The 20778-nt window shown below is 43.7% G+C and overlaps 1 protein-coding gene across 1 annotated transcript; it reads left to right on the top strand.

Moving 5' to 3' along the window:
* The first annotated feature begins 789 nt into the window (after positions 1-789).
* Positions 790-19678, top strand: LOC122937934 (gastrula zinc finger protein XlCGF17.1-like). Its single transcript, XM_044293137.1, has 2 exons — positions 790-846; positions 17808-19678. Exon 2 carries the CDS (start codon positions 17843-17845, stop codon positions 18905-18907), a length of 1065 nt encoding a protein of 354 aa, XP_044149072.1. The 5' UTR covers positions 790-846; positions 17808-17842; the 3' UTR covers positions 18908-19678.
* Positions 19679-20778: the final 1100 nt, after the last annotated feature.

Here is a 20778-nt window from a genome sequence, read left to right as displayed (position 1 = left end):
TGTCCAGCAGGGTGGCAGTCTTTATCATGTTGATGCGTTGGACTCCGATGTCATAATAGCTCCTTAGGAAACACCTTGCTGTCTGGTGGAGAGGAGACTAAGGGGGTCATTTACAAATCTGAAATATGCCTAAATTAGGCTTATTTCATTCACAGATGGTGTTGCACCGCTATCTGGGACGTTTCCCTGCTCACACCAGGTCTAAGATTGTGGGAGTGGTGTGGGCCTGGTTTAGTAGTAGAAAATAGTCTAAATGTAAGGCAGCTCGGAAGCTGTGTTACATTTAGAACCGGCACTGTATGTGACGATGTTCTGGAGAGGCCTGCACCTCTTCATAACTTCTGCGGATCCACCGTCAGCTATGGGCCTTTATTAAGACCGGCGTCTAAAACACCAGTCTTAATGAATGTGCCCCTAAGAGTAGTTGTTTTGTTCGATCTATAGACAGATCTACAGGAGGCCATGTTTTCAGTCGCTGTGTGCTTGTGTCTCCACAGATGGATCCAGGAGGATAAATCCACCAGAGAGATGTCCCCGTCCTCTGTATTCCCAGGACTGTCCAGAGGAGAAGGTCCCGGAGAATCCTCAGGTAGATGGAGCTGAGCCCTATACACATCTATATAGGGGGGTCCTGCAGTCATAGAGGGGTCATAGATTGCGGGGGTCTCTTCTGTGGATCTGTTAGATCTCCCACCTGTCTGCTGTATTGTACTGAATTGTTACAGATGATAAATCAGGGGGAAGATCTGACTGATATTAAAGTGGAGGATGAAGAAGAGAGGATGATGGGCGATCCCCCGTGTAAGAGTGAGGTGGAGGAGGACATTCCAGGAGATGTCATCACAGGTATGGAATCATGAATGGAGAAAGTGTCTTCAGATTCTGTCCTTGGTGCCTTCAGGGCAGTAGGAGAATCTGATCACCGGCTGCTGCTGCTCTAGGGTTAAGCATAATTTTGGGCTCGTCAGCAGATATTACAATAAATCCAGACATTTTGGTGATTTCTTTTGTAAACGGTTAAATCAAATATATTAGTGAAGAAATCCCCCAATAATAACAGTAGAGAAGAAAGCTCCTTATCTTACTTCTATAATTCATATATGAGGCTGGAGGCAAGAACTGAGGAGCTGTCTGACAACACACAAGGTCTCCTGACAACTGTCTTCAGGATATTCCTATAGTACAGCAACACCAATAGGGATATATGCGATTCGATATTTAAAAAAAACAAACTTGATAATCAGACTGTGGACATAATTATATAATTGATTTTATTAACAAATATTTTTAACATGGTTAGCGAACACAAACAGGTTAAAAAGATAAAAAACAACACAAATGTGGTGGTCTGACAGCAGGATGGAAGTGTAAAAGTGCAAGTACATAAATCACTGCAAAAGGTGGTCCGCTGCCGACATCCTCCATTGTATGCATTTTTGCTGGGGATTGCCGCTAGCAACGGATCAAGTGTGGAGGATCTGCTCCCCCGGTTATAAACACGCTACAGTGTTTGGGGTTTTTGAGCATTTAGGCCACTTTATTTTAGTGATTTTCCTTATTAAAGTGCATAAATAATTAATTGGCATTACAAACACAGCATAGACAGTATAGCCGTGAAGATAACTGCTTGGCTGGGGCAATATAGCCCAATATACAGGCAATACACGTGATAACTAAATAAAGTGAATAGATGAGAAGCAGTAATCATACAGACCCAAAAATAAACAATCCCGCACCAGGTCAGGCCACCACCACTCCCCGACATGCATTTCGCGGTCAGCTTTTTCATGGGGTAATTACCCTTCTTTGTTGGGTGACATCTCCACCACAAGGCAACACATTTTACAAGTTGGGGCAAGAGAGAGTTTGAAAAGAGGATTTTTTTGAATATGGAGATAAGTGAGGTAAATGGCTAGAAATCTGCATCACAAATTGCCACAGTCTCGCACCCTCTCCATAAACTCACTTTCCAAGAGGGTGTCTGAGCCTCGGAAGGACTCTTCTCTTTGTAGTATTTAACGCCCCATTTTGCTTATCAACATAGATCATCAAGCTATACCCGAAAATATTGACATTCATTGAGGCTCCAAATCCTCTTCCCGAAACGTATCCATATGGAAGAAGTTGGCTTAGTTGCAGGGAGTGAGGCTAGAGATAATGCGATTAGAACATGGGAATGCTTATGTCCTTCCTTACTGTAGATTCTGAAAGTCTTCAGTCGAGTCCGTTAGAATTTCCTGGAGGCGACTCCTGAGAAAGTGGGTTTGGGCCTCATTATGTTGATGTGTATTCTAGCATTATATATGGGATCCGCTTCTCAAGTGATGGGGGAATGGGAGATTGTCCCCACTTTGTCACAATAATAACAGGATGTGAGAGGGGTGTCCACCGTCTCTGGGTGATGGAGGTCCTGACAACAGCCCTGACAATGAATACTTCAGTAACAGGTGTTGACACCTGGCTGGAACCAGGTTCTGTCTGGAACCACATAATAGATGAGATTTGTATTCACTGCCACCCTTCCTGGCTTTTTTATAGTTTGTTTTTAAAATTCTCAACACTTGCTGAAGCTTAAAGGCTCTCTGGTCCCCATTAGGCCAGTTTTATGCCATGAGTTTCTCTCCTGGTTTAAAGGCAAATGAGAACCTAGGCTTTAAAAGATAAGAAGCCTCTTTCTTACTGTTACTGAATCACAGTTCCCTTAAACCCTTCACAGACATTTTTTAGGGAACTCCCCCTCCCCAGGGTGCTTGGTATACATACAATCAGCTCTGAAACTGGGTCCACTCTCAGTGTGAACTGGCCACCTGATCTCCATGGTCTATGACTTACTCTTGGAGAAGACAACGTTGTCTGTGCTTTCATTTATTGCGGCATGGGATAGAAGAGAGCTTTACTCCAAATCGCAAACTCGAGAATTCGTGATATCCAGTCATTATTTTCTTGATTTCGAAAAACGGCAATCGGAAAATTTGCGATAAAGTCAAACACTACTCCTAAAGTCAAAGATATTGCAGCTTTCTCATTGGCCCACAAACTGAAAGCAGTGAGGAATCATGTGTACTGATGAAAAAAATAAAAATCTAGAATATTCGCGATCAACACTATGTTAAGTAAATATGATATTCTACGATTGTTCCTTGTTGTGGCCATTAAATTATTAGGTTTGCTTTTGTTATCGTCTCTTCAAACCCCTAAATATTAAGATTTCTTAATGTGATAAGATAATTTTAATTCCGGTAAAGTTAAATATTCCCATGTTGTCCTACTAAAAAGTGAAAGTAGTGCAGGGTGATATTTTAAATCAGTATTTAAGTCATAGTGAATAGGTAAACTAAAAATGTTCCTAATGATCTCCCACCCTTTAATTGTGTCTCTTAATATTGGGATGGTACCCTGGTTATTATTTAGATCTTGTTTCCTTGAATACATCAATCCTCGTAAAGGTATGGGATATGCCAGATCACTTTCCAGTTAATGATCAGTTAAATATATCCCTTAATTAAACCATTCCTATGTATATCTCAGAATACATGCAAAATTATAGTAACGGACATCAGGGAATGCAATCCCTTGGTTCACTTTACTTTCATAAAGAATATTTTTTTCGCTTGATCTTTAGTGATGGACGAACATCGGCCGGGACGGTTTGCAAACACGAACACGCGTTCGCGATCAAATGTTTGTTAACCGCGCGTTTTGCGGAGGGCCCCACTGACTTTAATGGCAGGCGAACCTGAAAAACCTTTAGGTCATATTTGCAGCCACCAAATACTTACTAGAAGGGCACAAATAGTCCCACAACATGGACAGTGACATACCAGAGGGGGATCATTGGCAACCCCCCCCCCCCCCCCCTCCCCAAATGTATTTTAATCAGGGGCCATTTTTATGCGTCTTAAAGGAATACTCTCAAAAATGTGCCCTGCTGAAGCCTAGGAAAAAATTATTTTAGGCTACGGGAGTACAGGCCCCAAAAATTAGGCATTCACCTGACAGAAAAGAGCTTGTGATTATGTGGCTGGAGGTACATTAGGCGGTCACTGGATAATTTTTTTTTTACTGTAGGCCAGTACAGGCCCCCAAAATTAAGCATTAACCTGACAGAAAATAACTTGTGATTATGTGGCTGGAGGTACATCAGGCGGTCACTGGATAAAAATTTAACTGTATGCCAGTACAGGCCCCAAAAATTAGGCATTCACCTGACAGAAAAGGCCTTTTATACCACTGTATATACATACGACAAGGACCATTCTTTGTTCTGGGTGGTGGCGGATATGTATGGGCTGGCAAGAGGAAAATCTATTACACGTCTGAGATCCATGCCTCATTTATTTTTAGAAATATGAGGCGAGTAAGCTTATCGGTCACGATCCCCCCCCCCCCCCTGCTGCGCTCATCGTCCTTTCAGACAGGACACTCGGCGAGGGACAAGCCAAGAGTTCCATGGCAAATTGTGCCAGCTCTGGCTACAGGTCAAGCCTGCACACCCAGTAGTCCAGGGGTTCCTCGCTTCTCAGAGTGTCCACATTGGTCATTAACCCGATGTAGTCGGACACCTGTCGGTCTAGGCGTTCCCTGAGCCTGGATCCTGAGGGCTGCTGTCGATGGGTTGGCTGCAAGAATGATCTTATATCCAAAGTGACCATTACATCTTTAAACCGCCCTCTTCTTGCAGGCGCGGTAGGATTGGTACCCGCACCTGTTTCGCTGTGGGTGGAAATTCCTCTGTCAGCGCCCACAACAGCAAATTGCAGCATCTCTCGCAGCAAGGCCTGGAAATGCTGCATTCTGCCAGCCCTCTGTGATGCTGGTAACATGTCTGCCATTTAGAGTTTGTACAGGGGGTATAAGTACGTTGCCACACAGTACTGGTCCTTGCCCTTTATGCTTTTTATACGGGGGTTCCTCTTCAAACACTGGAGCATGAAGGCCCCCATTTGCACTAAATTGGAAGCGGTGGAGCACTCTGGCTCCTGCACATTTCCCAGGAAATTGTCGTCACTCGGTCACCTCCTGTCACGGTGGAGAGTGGGGGAAACTCCCCACCATATAGTGGGAACTGTTACTAGGCCAGACTACAGTAAAGGGAGCAGGCCACAACCTACAGCCTCCCTAATCCTGACCCTGATCTCCTAACTGCATGAGTGAACCCTAAAGGTGGGAGCGCTCATGCACTGGAACCTGGATCCTGCTGACCCTAACGGTCCCTGGCATAGGGGTCAGGAATAGGAGACAACCGGTTGCTCAGGGAGTCTCCAGCTGCCTAGTAACAGATGGAAGGGAAAAGACCATATGCAGTAAGTGGATCGACAGGTAAGAACACTGTAAAACTCAAAAACCTGCCGCTGCCACCACGACTGGAATCCGTGCATACGAACCGGAGCCCACACACCAAACAGGGCACAACACAAACAACGCATACAGGAAACCAGCATACCAGTTAATGCCTGGACCCCCATGCAGCAAGGTGCACAGCAGCCCCAGGCAGCGCTGCATACAGGCTTATTGTTCACCCGTCCTGGAAACCAGCCCCCTCACAGAGGTACAACATACTACAGGAGAATATCTAGCAGACATGCTGGAAACAACATAAACAGACCAGACAGTCACAACACACTAGACATAAATACACCCTGGACAAAACCCACACCAATCAACAAAGGGTAGGATGGGAAGGAGAAACTGGGAAGACCTTGATGACCACAAGGGTGGCCCTCACTGGACAGATGGAAAAGCCAGGAGCAGTGAACCACCAGCACACACCAAGCCTGGAGGAACCCTGAGCTACAGGCATCCAGCAGAAGCTAAATAGCCCAAAGCGACCACACCCACACCAAGAACACACATTAACCCCAAGATAACCAAACACAAGAAAGAAGCAACTAAAGGGGAATTGCACACACAAGCAAAAGGCAACAGGTTGCCACAGGCAACAGCATGCGTGGCAAGCAAGTCATGGCGCACACAGCAAAACCAGTGCCAAAACAGCCAAACGTTGCCACTGGCAACAGCAAGCGTGGCAACAGTGTCACGTTGTACACCATAGGCCGGGACACCTCCCCCTAGCCACGGACAACACCAGGGATCCCTAAAAAGTTTAAAGTTCCCCTCAAAGCCTGCTCTTCTTGCACCTCCTCCTCCCCCCAGCCACCATCCTCCTCTGACTCCTCTTCCGACTTGTTTAAAATAGAGTTTCCCCCCCTCCCCCCTGGGAATTCATTCAGCATTGTGCCTTCATCTTCCTGCTCCTCGACGGCTTGATTAATGACACGATTAAATGCCCATTCCAGAAAGAAGGCATAAGGTGCGATGTCACTGATGGCGCCCTGGCTGTGACTGACCCGTTTGATGATCTCCTCAAATGGCTGCAGAAGTCTGCATGCGTCGCGCATGAGCAGCCACTGGCGCGGTGAAAAGAAACCAAGCTCCACAGAACCTGTCCTGCTGCAGAGTTTGTACAGGTAGTCGTTAACGGCACGTTGCTGCTGGAGCAGCCTATCAAGCATGTACAAGGTGGAGTTCCAGCGCGTCAGGCTGTCATAAATCAGACGTCTCACGGGCAAGTGGTGTCGCTGCTGAACGTCAGCAAGGCAAGCCATGGCGGTGTAAGATCTTCTAAAATGGCCAGAGATTTTCCTGGCCTGCCGCACGACGTCCTGGACCCTGGGGTATTTAGAAACTAATCACTGCACGACTAAGGTCAGGACGTGTGCCATCATGTCACGTGTGTCATTTTGCCCTGTTTCAGCGCACTCAGCAGATTGGCACAATTGTCGCACACCACTTTACCAACTGTCAAATTGAGCGGGGTTAGGCACTGATCGGCCTGTGACCGCAGAGCTGAAAGCAGTGCAGGACCGCTGTGGCTCTTGGATTTCAGGCACAACAACCGCAGCACAGCATGGCAACGTCTCACCTGGCACGTCAAATAGGTTCTGGGGAGTTTGGGGTAGCGCAGCGGAAGAGGCGGTAGCAGTGGAAAAGGAGGAGTCAGCCGAGGAGAAGATGAGGGAGGAGGAGAAGAAGAGGCAGTCCTGCATGCAATCCTTGGCGGTAACACCAAATCCACAAGAGAGCCACGGGTTACATGCTTGACGGCCGTCAGAAGGTTCACCCAGTGGGCAGTAAAAGTTATGTACCTTTCCTGCTCTTGTTTGCTAGACCACGTGTCTGTGGTCAGATGTATCTTGGCACCGACACTGTGTGCCAGAGATATATTCACTTGCCACTGAACATGGCCATATAGCTCTGGCATACCTTTCTGGGAGAAATATTTCCTTCTGGGGACCTTCCATTGGGGTGTGCCGATGGCAACAAATTTTCTAAAGGCCTCTGAGTCCACCAGTTTATATGACAGTAGTTGGCGGGCTAGCAGTTCCGACAAGCCAGCAGTCAGCCGTTGGGCAAGAGGGTTATCCGGCGTCAGCAACTTTTTACGCTTGAACAATTGGGCCACGGAAGCCTGCCTTCTGCCAGATGAATGCGACGACGGCATGGTGGAATGTGGAGTGGAGGACAAATGGGAGGAGAAGAGGCAGGACGTGGAGCGCCGGGAGTGTGGCTTTGTGGGTTCTGATGGCGTTACTCCCACTGGGCTCGGTAATGGGAGGCCATGTGCCTTCTTAAGGCGGTCGTATCTAGGTGAGTGTTGGGCTTACCGCAACTTATGCGTTGACAGAACAGGATGCAGGTGGCAACACTATTGTCAGCAGCTGACACGTTAGAAAAAGCCCACACTGTGGAGCCATGTGCCGTCCTGGGAGCGCCAGACGTGACCGTGCATGGTGGATGGCTCGCTCCAGATACATTTGCAGTCTGCTTTTTGCCTACTGTGCCCTGCAGGCTCTGCCTGCTTCTCCTCCCTCTCTGCTGCTCCGTCTCTCCCTCTAAACTCCCCTCCTCTTCCTCTCTTGTGGGCACCCACGTGATATCCATCGACACGTCATCATCATCACCTTCACCACCACTGACATTTGAGATCTCTGAGTAGGCAGCAACAGCGGGGACCTTCCTCCTTGGGCTGAACTGGGTACTGTCATCAGACCGCTGGGTGGCGGCCCTTGCTACCTCCTATTTCTCATCCGATGTGAAGAATGGCTGCGCATCGGTAAGGTCTGGGAATGGTTGGAAAATAATTCCTCTGACTCGAGTGGAAGGGCTATGGGGAGGTGGTGGTGGTGGTGTATTTGGGGGTGTACACAGCAGAGAGTGAGGAGGGTGCAGATACAGAGGATGAGGAGGGTGCAGAAGCGGAAGGCTGAGTGAGCCACTCAACCAACTCTGGTGACCCTTTGAAGTAATCGCACGCGCCTTCTCCAACTTCCCACTTAGGCTCCGGCCTGGTGCACCTGCCCGACCCCTACCAACCCTGCAGAACGGCCTGCCTCTTCCTCTGCATGTCATTTTTAAAATTACCCTGTGCCTAAGTCCTTAATCTGTATTTTGTTGAAGCAGGTATATTGCATGCCTCAATCAATATTTGGTAGAAACAGGTATATCGAACCCCTTAATTAGTATTTTGTGGAAGCAGGTATATTGCAACCCTAAATCAGTATTTTGTGGAAGCAGGTATATTAAACCCCTTAATCCAACCCCTTAATTGGTATTTTTGGAAGCAGGTATATCTCAGGCCTTAATCGATATTTGGAAGAAACAGGTATATTGAACCCCTACTTCAGTATTTTTTGGAAGCAGATATATTGCAGCCCTCACTCAGTATTTTGTTGAAGCAGGTATATCAAACCCCTTAATCTGTATTTTGTGAAAGCAGGTATATCGCAGGCCTCAATCAATATTTGGTGGAAGCAGGTGTATCAAACCCCTTAATCAGTATTTTATGGAAGCAGGTATATCACACCCCACAATTTTTTTTTTTGCCATAACAGTTATATCACACCACCCTGTTTATTTGGGGCAACAGGTATATCGCAGCCCTCAACAGTATTTTGTGGAAGAAGGTATATCACACCCCTCAATCAGTTTTTTGGGGGGCAACAGGTTTATCACACTTGTTGCAATTAGATGTTCCAATGTCGTTTGTCCCTCTGTATAGCTGCAGTATCGCAGCAGAACCGCACACAACTGCTGCACAATACAAATGCACTATAATATACTTTCTGTGTTAGAAATTATAAGTATATCACACCCCTCAGTATATCACACCTATCGATATCACACTTATACCAGTCCTTAAAAGGACTTGTGTGGACCTATTAGCTAGCATTTGGTGTCCCTAACAGCCTGTCCCTGCTCCACAAAGCAACCTCTCCCTACACTGGTAAAACACAGAATGTAAAATGGCTGCCAGATCGGATTTATTTATATGGAGGGGGTGTTTCCATGTGTTGAAACTTCTCACTTGGCTGTTCAGTCCCACCTTATGGATGTGTCATGGGTCAAAGTTCAGTGTAATGCAAAAGAATATTGCGCCGGCGGACATCGCCATATGTTCGCATGTTTGGCGAATCGCAAACCTGTAAAGTTCGCCGCAAACGACCGCCGGGCGAATAGCAATGCCATCTCTATTGATCATCTCCCCTTTTCTTAATTTATAGGGCTAGACATCAGCATGCTAAGAGCAGAGTTGTGTCCTAACTAATACATATCTTATACAATAATTACTGTAGCTTTACCATAATGAGAAGAGAGATTTTCTATGCTTAGAAAACTAATACATATTACTGGTTTATTTATAGGCACAATATAGGATTATAAATACACCAGTAATATTAGCTTTCTTGGTATAGAAAAAACATTATTCTTTATGTAGTAAGGTTATAGCATGGTGGTAACTGGTCTTGCAAGCCTTGCAAATAGAGATCCTAGGTTCAAGCCCCAGCTGTTCTTAAGCTATTTTTTGTCCCTCATTTAACCCATAATAAAAGGCTATAGCCATACTATATCGAGAATAGTGTTTTTTTTATACTTAAACAGCTAAAACATATTACAGTTTTTTTTCCATAGGCACAATATATCATTATAAAGTAACCATTCTAAAGTAATCAGTGATATCAACATTATTATCAATATAGTAAGGCTATAGCTTTTTATTATGGATTAAATGAGGGAGAAAAAAGTATCCAAAGAAATGAAGGCAAAGCTGACCACTTACATGCAGGTTACAGCCTTATATTGACAGACAATTGAAATTGTCTTTACTTTAAGCTAATACATATTACTGGCATTTTTATAATCATATAGTGTGTCTATGAATAAAGCACTAATGTGTATATTAGCTTTCTAAGCAGTGAAATCCACCCTTCTCATTATGGTAAGGCTATAGTAAGTAGTGTATATGATATGCATATGCTAGGACAGCTCTACCCTCAGCATGCTAGCCCTGTTGATCAAAGGGAGGGGGGTGTTAGAAAAACAGTGCTCCACAAGTTCCACCCCCTGGTGCTCCATCTTCTCCCTTTTTCTATATGAATAAAAACATAGCTATTTGTAAAGATGTTTAAGATACAGATAAAAATAAGGTATTTTCATCAGCATGATCAATCCTACCAGGCAGTATGCCTGGTTTAATAGTGTTGATAATTCTGACAAAGGCTCTTTAACTGCCTCCGGACCGCCTAACGCAGGATCGCGGTCCGGAGGCGGCAGCGCTGCGCACAGTCACGCATTGGCGCGTCCTCTCGCGATCCAGCAGAGGAGCAGGCTTCACAGTGAGTACACCAAACACCACACACTAGCCCCAAATCACCCCCTGCACCCCAATTAACCCTTTGATCACCCCTTTGATCGCCCCTGTCAATCACTAGTGAAAGGAAAAAAGTGATCAGTGTAAACTGTCACTTTTTTTTCCCACTGGTATTGACTGTTAGGTTTTAGGATAGTTTAGGCCCCTTGGTTAGGTAGTTTAGGGATCAGTTAGCGCCCAGCCCACCGCACCGCAGTCCCTTATTCGCTGATTAGCGTATCGCTAATCAGCATTTGTACTTTTATAGTATCTGTAAGTGATCAAAACTGATCACAGTCAGATCTATAATAGTATTAGTGTCACTTTAGTTCGCCCTCCACCCAAAACGCAGTGTTTGCCCGATCAGGCCTGATCGGTCGCCCACACGTGCGTTCGCCCACACCCGCCCCACCGCAGTGACAAAAAATATATATATTTTTTTATCACTGCACATTCACTTTACACGCACTGCGGCGATAAAAAAATCAGTTTTGATATTTTTTATCAACCGCAGCGGCCTCCGGTACTTCGCTAGCCTCCCTTTTGTAAGACAGGCTTGCTTTTTTTCTTGGGTAGTCTCAGGGAATACCCCTAAATTTAGTTGCCCAAATGTCAAAGGGGGTATTCTTCTGAAGAGGCCTACAGGCTTCTGACCCAGTCGGATGAGGAATGGGAACCCTCATCTGATGAATCCAGCGGGTCAGAATACGAACCTGTAGAAAGCAGTGGCTCTCTGACCCAAAGTTCGGACGAGGAGGTTGAGGTCCCTGATAGCACCAGGCGTACCCGGCCCCGTGTCGCTAGACCACAGGTTGCGCAGGATCCGCTTCAAGGGCAGCAGAGTGGGGCTGGCGCTGTCGGATTACGTGGTGAGGCATACACCAGCAGCGCAGCCCTCCCTGGACCTAGTACCAGCACTGCCGTACAACATGGTGAAGTGGCGAGCACCAGAAGGGCAGTTGAAGCTGGTACGGTGGCACGTGCAGTAGTTACCCCGTCGCAGCCACCGCAAATACGGGCCCGTAGACCCCCTAGAATCCCTGATTGGCAGTCCCCAACTTCAGCCGCACCTGTAGTTCCCCCTTTCACCGCCCAGTCTGGAGTTCGGGTTGAGACAGCTCAGATCGGTTCGGCCCTTGGATTTTGTGAGCTGTTCTTGACTGCGGAGCTCTTGGACATAGTCGTGGCAGAAACAAACCGGTATGCCACACAATTTATATCCGCCAACCCGGGAAGCTTTTATGCCCAGCCTTTCTGGTGGAAACCCGTCCAAGTTTCCGAAATTAAAACTTTTCTGGGCCTTTTCCTCAACATGGGTCTAACCAAATAGCATGAATTGCGGTCATATTGGTCCACGAACCCAATTCATCTGTATAATAAAAACGATGGGCACTCTTATAACTGGTTCACAAAGTTAGCAAAGCGACACTTATTAATAACAATTCGTAAATATACAAATGGTCACCATGCACAAATAATATTGTATATCCTAAACAGAGTTTTACCCTAAAAAGATGCTATAATATAAAATATCGTAATATAAAATATCAAATAAAATGTCAAATATATCGGTCCACTGATATAGCTAATAGATGAGAAGTAAAAAGGGGATAGGGGCCTGATGGTCCGGCCAAAAATTACCCAGACTGCATAGGAATTAGCGGACTGTCTGTCCTCTTAGTTATAGCAGTGACTGATACCGAGTAATTCTCCAAAAAGAAAATTAAAAAATAATTCAAGAATAAGTGTATAAATGTAAAAATCAGGTGTTAACAGGACAATAAGTCGATAATAATAGTGATAAAAAACAATTGCATATAGTGAAAATACCTGTAAAGTATATATATGACTCAATATATAATAGTGCTTAAATCATTAAAAGTGTTAAATGCCTGTGTGAAAACAGAGTGTCTCTGGAGACTCGGCAGTAATAGTGGACAGTTGGTCTCACTGGTAGTTATATTCCTAAAAATCAGTCTTTCTGTTAATAGCACAGATCTCGTAGGAATCGGCTTGATGTTACAATGTTCAATCGACACAATTCCTAGGGGTGCACTATATTGCAATCCAGCAAAATAGCTAGTTGGGCGAACTTTGAATTCCAAAGCGACAGTGCAGTGTAGATAACTTGATTGTGCAACGGTACATATAAATACAGCAGTATTTGGTTCGTTACTCACGTACAGTCCTGCAAATCCCACTGTGGCGTCCCACGTGGTGTAGATTCAGGGTAAGCTTTCCCTCTGGGCAGCGAGTTGAAAAGCTGCCTTACTGCTGGATAGAGATGCTGTGCAAATAGGTCTTGCAATTTTGCAAATCCGGCTGTGAATGAGAGCGCTCATCACATGCCCATGTTCTCTGCTGCTATGTCCAGGGCACGTTTTGAGGCCATCCTGCGTTTCCTGCACTTTAGTGACAATAGCACCTCTCGTCCCAGAGGCCACCCAGCTTTTGACCGGCTCCACAAAATTCGGCCCCTCATAGACCATTTCAACCAGAAATTTGCAGATTTGTATACCCCAGAGCAAAACATCTGCGTAGACGAGTCCCTAATACATTTTACCGGGCGCCTTGGCTTCAAACAATACATCCCAAGCAAGCGCGCCCGGTATGGGGTCAAATTGTATAAGCTCTGTGAAAGGGCCACAGGCTATACCCACAAATTTCGTGTCTATGAGGGAAAAGATCAGACCCTGGAGCCGGTCGGTTGCCCTGACTACCTGGGGAGCAGTGGGAAGACAGTCTGGGACTTGGTGTCACCCTTATTCGGCAAGGGGTACCATCTTTATGTGGACAATTTCTACACAAGTGTGCCCCTCTTCAGGCATTTGTTTCTAGTTCAGATTGGCTGCTGTGGCACCGCGCAAACTTCCCCCAACGGCTCGTTACCACCCGTCTTGCAAGGGGGGGGAGGGCTGCCTTGTGTAACGAAGAACTGCTCACGGTGAAATGGAGAGACAAGCGTGACGTTTACATGCTCTCCTCTATTCACGCAGACACGACAATACAAATTGAGCGAGCAACCCGTGTCATTGAAAAGCCCCTCTCAGTCCACGACTATAATTTGCTCATGGGAGGGGTGGACTTCAATGACCAGATGTTGTCTCCGTATTTAGTTTCCCGACGCACCAGATGCTGGTATAAGAAGGTGTCTGTATATTTAATTCAATTGGCTCTGTATAATAGTTTTGTTCTCTACAGTAAGGCTGGGAGAACACGATCCTTCCTCAAATTTAAGGAAGAGATCATCGAGAACCTCCTGTATCCAGGAGGTTCCGTGGCCCCATCCACCAGTGTAGTGAGCCGTCTACACAAGCGACATTTCCCCAATGTCGTTGCCGGTACCTCAACCCAACCGTCACCCCGAAAAAGATGTCGTGTTTGTAGCAGGAGTGGAATAAGGCGTGACACCCGCTATTTCTGTCCTGACTGCCCTGACCACCCTGCCCTATGCTTAGGGGAGTGTTTCCGGAAGTACCACACACAGGTACACCTAGCATAGGGATCACATCTCACCAGGACAGGCACACAGGGCTATTAGGGCCCATTCACACAGAGCTGCTGCAAACATCTCCTTTCACCTGGGACAAAGTGCATAACGCACTTCGCCACATCTTTGGGCGATTTGCGCTTTGCACATTGTCCCATGGGGAAGGAGAGGTTTGTCCTATAAAGGTAAAAAAAAAAAAATCACCAGTAAGCAAAAAGTTAAAGTTTATATGTTCTGTTCCAAAGTTAATAAAATTATTGCGTTGCGGCCTGGTTTTTTCATTATTTTTTTTTTTAACCTTCCAGGTTGACCAACCGATCGACTAGCTGCAGCACTGATGTGCATTCTGACAGAAGCATTGCGCTGCTGTCAGATTACACACAAGTCAGTGTATGCGGCGCTGCAAGACGAGATTTCTCCTCTGCAGTAACAGATACGTTTGCCGAGGCATATGAGCTGCTGAGGAGGAGGCGGTGTTCCTATGCTTTGGCAAACACTTTGTATATAAAAAAAAATAAAAAAATCCCGGCAATGATTTATTCATCCACATCGATTGATGTGAATGGAGAAATCGGGTTTGCCAGGGCATACGAGCTAAGTGGGTATTGATGTTGGGCGGAGCTCCTATGTCCTGGCAGACGCCTTTCCCCTCCTTTTTTTTTTTTTTTTGGCAGAGATTTTTTCATCCACATTGATCGATGCGAATGAAGAAATCTGTGCCGTTCATTTTTTCCTTTCAGCCCAGAGGCTGAACGGAAAAAAAAAATCTCATTACCTGTATGCTCAATATAAGGAGAATAGCAGAAACTCCTAATGCTGGCCATACATGTAATGATTGCGGAGACCCTCAAATGCCAGGGCAGTACAAACACCCCACAACTGACCCCATTTTGGAAAGAAGACACCCCAAGGTATTCGCTGAGGGGCATATTGAGTCTATGAAAGATTTAAATTTTTGTCCCAAGTTAGCGGAAAGTGAGACTTTGTGAGAAAAAAAAAAAAAAAAAAAATTTCCGCTAACTTATGCCAAAAAATAAAATTCTATGAACTCGCCAGGCCCCTCATTGAATACCTTGGGGTGTCTTCTTTCCAAAGTGGGGTCACATGTGGGGTATTTATACTGCCCTGGCTTTTTAGGGGCCCTAAAGCGTGAGAAGAAGTCTGGGATCCAAATGTCTAAAAATGCCCTCCTAAAAGGAATTTGGGCACCTTTGCGCATCTAGGCTGCAAAAAGTGTCACACGTGGTATCGCCGTACTCAGGAGAAGTTGGGGAATGTGTTTTGGGGTGTCATTATACATATACCCATGCTGGGTGAGATAAATATCTTGGTCAAATGCCAACTTTGTATAAAAAAATGGGAAAAGTTGTCTTTAGCCAAGATATTTCTCTCACCCAGCATGGGTATATGTAAAATGACACCCCAAAACACATTCCCCAACTTCTCCTGAGTACGGCGATACCAGACACTTTTTTGCAGCCTAGGTGGGTAAAGGGGCCCACATTCCAAAGAGCACCTTTCGGATTTCACCGGTCATTTTTTTACAGATTTTGATTGCAAACTACTTCTCACGCATATGGGCCCCTAAAATGCCAGGGCAGTATAACTACCCCACAAGTGACCCCATTTTGGAAAGAATACACCCCAAGGTATTCCGTGAGGGGCATGGCGAGTTCCTAGAATTTTTAATTTTTTGTCACAAGTTAGCGGAAAATTATGATTTTTTTATTTTATTTTATTTTCCTTACAAAGTCTCATATTCCACTAACTTGTGACAAAAAATGAAAAATTCTAGGAACTCGCCATGCCCCTCACGGAATACCTTGGGTGTCTTCTTTCCAAAATGGGGTCACTTGTGGGGTAGTTATACTGTCCTGGCATTTTAGGGGCCCTAATGTGTGGTAAGTAGTTTGCAATCAAGATGTGTAAAAAATGGCCTGCGAAATCCGAAAGGTGCTCTTTGGAATGTGTGCCCCTTTGCCCACCTTGGCTGCAAAAAAGTGTCACACATGTGGTATCGCCGTACTCAGGAGAAGTTGGGGAATGTGTTTTGGGGTGTCATTTTACATATACCCATGCTGGGTGAGATAAATATTTTGGTCAAATGCCAACTTTGTAAAAAAAAAAAGGGAAAAGTTGTCTTTTGCCAAGATATTTCTCTCACCCAGCATTTTTTACAGATTTTGATTGCAAACTACTTCTCACCCATATGGGCCCCTAAAATGCCAACGCAGTATAACTACCCCACAAGTGACCCCATTTTGGAAAGAAGACACCCCAAGGTATTTTGTGATGGGCATAGTGAGTTCATGGAAGTTTTTATTTTTTGTCACAAGTTAGTGGAATATGAGACTTTGTAAGAAAAATAAAATATAAATCATCATTTTCCGCTAACTTATGACAAAAAATAAAAGGTTCTATGAACTCACTATGCCCATCAGCGAATACCTTAGGGTGTCTACTTTCCGAAATGGGGTCATTTGTGGGGGTTTTCTACTGTCTGGGCATTGTAGAACCTCTGGAAACATGACAGGTGCTCAAAAAGTCAGAGCTGCTTCAAAAAGCGGAAATTCACATTTTTGTACCATAGTTTGTAAACGCTATAACTTTTACCCAAACCATTTTTTTTGCCCAAACATTTTTTTTTTTATCAAAGACATGTAGAACAATAAATTTAGCGAAAAATGTATATATGGATGTCGGTTTTTTTTGCAAAATTTTACAGCTGAAAGTGAAAAATGTCATTTTTTTGCAAAAAAATCGTTAAATTTCGATTAATAACAAAAAAAGTAAAAATGTCAGCAGCAATGAAATACCACCAAATGAAAGCTCTATTAGTGAGAAGAAAAGGAGGTAAAATTCATTTGGGTGGTAAGTTGCATGACCGAGCAATAAACGGTGAAAGTAGTGTAGTGCAGAAGTGTAAAAAGTGGCCTGGTCATTAAAGGGAACCTGTCACCGGGATTTTGGGTATAAAGCTGAGGACATGGGCTACTAGATGGCCGCTAGCACATCCGCAATACCCAGTCCCCATAACTCTGTGTGCTTTTATTGTGTAAAAAAAACTGATTTGATACATATGCAAATTAACATAAAAGAGTCATATCTTACTTGTGTGACCAGAGAAGAGTCATATTTTCAAGCTCTGACTCATCTCAGGTTAATTTGCATAGGTATCAAATCGGTTTTTAAACACAATAAAAGCACACAGAGCTATGGGGACTGGGTATTGCAGATGTGCTAGTGGCCATCTAGCAACCCATGTCCTCAGCTCTATACACAAAATCCCGGTGACGGGTTCCCTTTAAGGGTGTTTCAGCTAGGGGGGTTGAAGTGGTTAAGGCATTCCAAATTAATGGCTTAATATCTTTCCTTCCTGCTGCATCCACTTCCAGTCTAAGGCTGCATGTACACGACCATGGTGTGTTTTGCGGTCCGCAAATCGTGGATCCGCAAAACACGGACAAGAATAGGACATGTTATATTTTTTTGCGGGCCACGGAACGGAAAAATGGCGGCTCGGATGCGGACCAAAACAACGGCTGTGTGCATGAGGCCTAATATGAATGTTATGTTTGTCTACTCTTTGGTTTGGAAAAAAAACTAAATTAGCTATTTTTATCTCAACAGAAAATCCAAGTAAGAATGTAAAAGATGAGGATGTCATGCAGTGCTCTTCAGGAGAAAACCTCATTTACCCTAATGTACATTTAGGACTTCACAGAACAGATATATCCTATAATCCTCCTAATCACGAGGAACCATCTCCTGACCAATCACAGATTTTTACTGCAAGTACAAGTCAGAAAGAGGGTAAAATAATTCACTCTGGTATAGAGTATGCAAAAAGCTCAGGTCTTTCTACACACATAGGAATTCACACAGGAGAGAAAGAGGGTGAAAGGTTTCAGCCTGGTAAACAGTTCAAAATAAGCTCACATCTAAGAATTCACACAAGGGAAAAATCATACTCCTGTTCAGAATGTGGGAAGTGTTTTACATATAAATCACAACTTATTATACATGAAAGAATTCACACAGGAGAGAAGCCATATTCATGTTCAGAATGTGGGAAATGTTTTACAGTAAAATCAATTCTAGTTAAACATGAGAGACGTCACACTGGAGAGAAGCCATATTCATGTTCAGAATGTGGGAAATGTTTTACAGTAAAATCAATTCTAGTTAAACATGTAAGAATTCACACAGGAGAGAAGCTCTATTCATGTTCAGAATGTGGGAAATGTTTTACACATAAATCTGATCTTGTTACACATGAGAGAATTCACACAGGAGCTAAGCCATATTCATGTTCAGAATGTGGGAAATGTTTTAGACTGATATCACAATTTCTTAGACATCAGAGACTTCACACAGGAGCGAAGCCATATTCATGTTCAGAATGTGGGAAATGTTTTAGACTGATATCACAATTTCTTAGACATCAGAGAATTCACACAGGAGCGAAGCCATATTCATGTTTAGAATGTGGGAAATGTTTTACACAAAAATCACATTTCCTTAGACATCAGATGATTCACACAGGAGAGAAGCCATATTCATGTTCGGAATGCGGGAAAGGTTTTACACAAAAATACAATCTTGTTCAACATCAGAGAATTCACACAGGGGAGAAGCCATTTTCATGTTCTAAATGTAAGAAATGTTTTACACAAAAATCACAGTTTCTTACACATCAGAGAATTCACACTGGAGAGAAGACATATTGATGTTCAGTTTGCGGGAAATGTTTTACACAAAAATACAATCTTATTGAACATCACAGATTTCACACAGCATAGTAGCCATACCATGTTCAGAATGTGGGAAGCACTTTTCAGAGAAATCAAAACCGGTTGAACATTGTAGAATTCACACAGGAGAGAAACTATTTTCAAATTTTTAATATATTAAATTTAGAGATGAGCAATTTAAAAAAAAAAATTGGGGGATCTGATTCACTCAAATTGTTAATGCAACTAGATTCTGATCCAAATAAATTATACAAGAAACTAAAGCGCTCTAATTGCTTTGAAAAGTCTCTGTATCTCTCTTTTTTTGATTGTTCTGAATCGAATCACACAAAATTTTAATTTAGTAGAATCAGAATTTTTTGTAAAAGTCAAGTCGGACTTCAGAAATTTAGAATCCATTTGCTCATCACTAATTAGGTTATTTATGCCACTTAAACAGCAAATAATAAGAGGGTGTATTTTTTGAGTGGAATTAGCCTGAATCTTCCAGATGACCAAATTCTATTTGTAAGATAAACTGTGACCGAGACCCATGGAGAAAAAGTATTGTGGATATAAGGAAGAGAAGAAGAGCCTTGTTTACTTCCAGAGCAGTAAAGATGGATTGTCCCCATGAACCTTGCTTCTTATCACTGTATTTGCACCTCCACCCACACTGCGGGAGAGTCCAGAGTGACATGGGGCGTAGTAACGACGCTCCATGGAATTGTTTTATAATGTATGTGGACATATTAATGTTTCATCTTTATTCAGACATATATTTTCTAGTAGTGCTGTGACATTTATTTGTCCTTGTCACAATCAGCAGACACGCTACATGACAGGGCTAGCATTAACTGCACTCATTCCTGTGAGGGTGTATAAGCAGCACTTATAGGATGTGGGTGCATTTAGAGCATCAAGGAATTGCATATTAAAGATTTAATATACATAAGGTACTGTGCTGAAAGGTTACTAAAGATGACAAAAAGGTTATATAGACAAGCCAACCGTACAGAAATAAAATGTGGATAACATAATAAATTGCATACTTAAAAGATCAGTGAGGGGTCCATGCTGGGAGAACAGCTGAAAGATGACCAGACGTAAAAGCTTGTTGTATCTCCAGGATCTGACCCCATATGTCTTTTCATAAGACATTTTAAGGGGTCCTGGCCCACTGTGACCTCCCCATAGTCATGTGACTAAAGACTAGATAATCATGTGTACAAGCTATATGACAATTTTAGATTGTGCCATAACTTTTGGTAGATGTTTCCTAGAAAGATTATATGGACAGCAGATTTACAATCATATTTTACCAATGTGAAAAATTGGAAACAATTTTCCCTAAGGCCAAAACTTCAGGAACTTGCGACCGAAGAAACGCCCGAGTCTCTTGATTCTGAATATCTTGGTTTATTATTATAAACATGAATTATGACTGTGGGTTTTCAAATATTATATTTTCTTTTGACCTGTATAGATGGCTTAGACCTTTTTTACCCCCTGTGCTTTGGAGAGATGGGTGTTTCATACCCCTTTTTTTAGCACTCACGTCAGATTAGCAATTCAGAAAGGACATTTTGTCTCTGTTGGTCACCTGAACTAATTTACTTACCTTCCTGGAAATGTAATTAGCACACCTCTATGCAGGAATATGCTTTGGGGTCTGGACTTATACTAGTTAAATCTGACTCATATCTGACAACAGTATTCATAACATGATCTATACAAATAAGAAGCAACTCATGAAGGATGATTCATAACATTCCTACAAGTTAATGCTCCTGTGTAGCAATGTTGGTAGCAAGATGACTATATCACTGATTTATCTGACTGTGAGATCTTAATTTGTTGGTGAATTG

The sequence above is a fragment of the Bufo gargarizans genome, chromosome 1, assembly GCF_014858855.1.
Source record: "Bufo gargarizans isolate SCDJY-AF-19 chromosome 1, ASM1485885v1, whole genome shotgun sequence".
NCBI lineage: Eukaryota > Metazoa > Chordata > Amphibia > Anura > Bufonidae > Bufo > Bufo gargarizans.
Note: the sequence above shows the minus strand (reverse complement) of the source record. Positions and strands in the feature narration are given on the sequence as shown.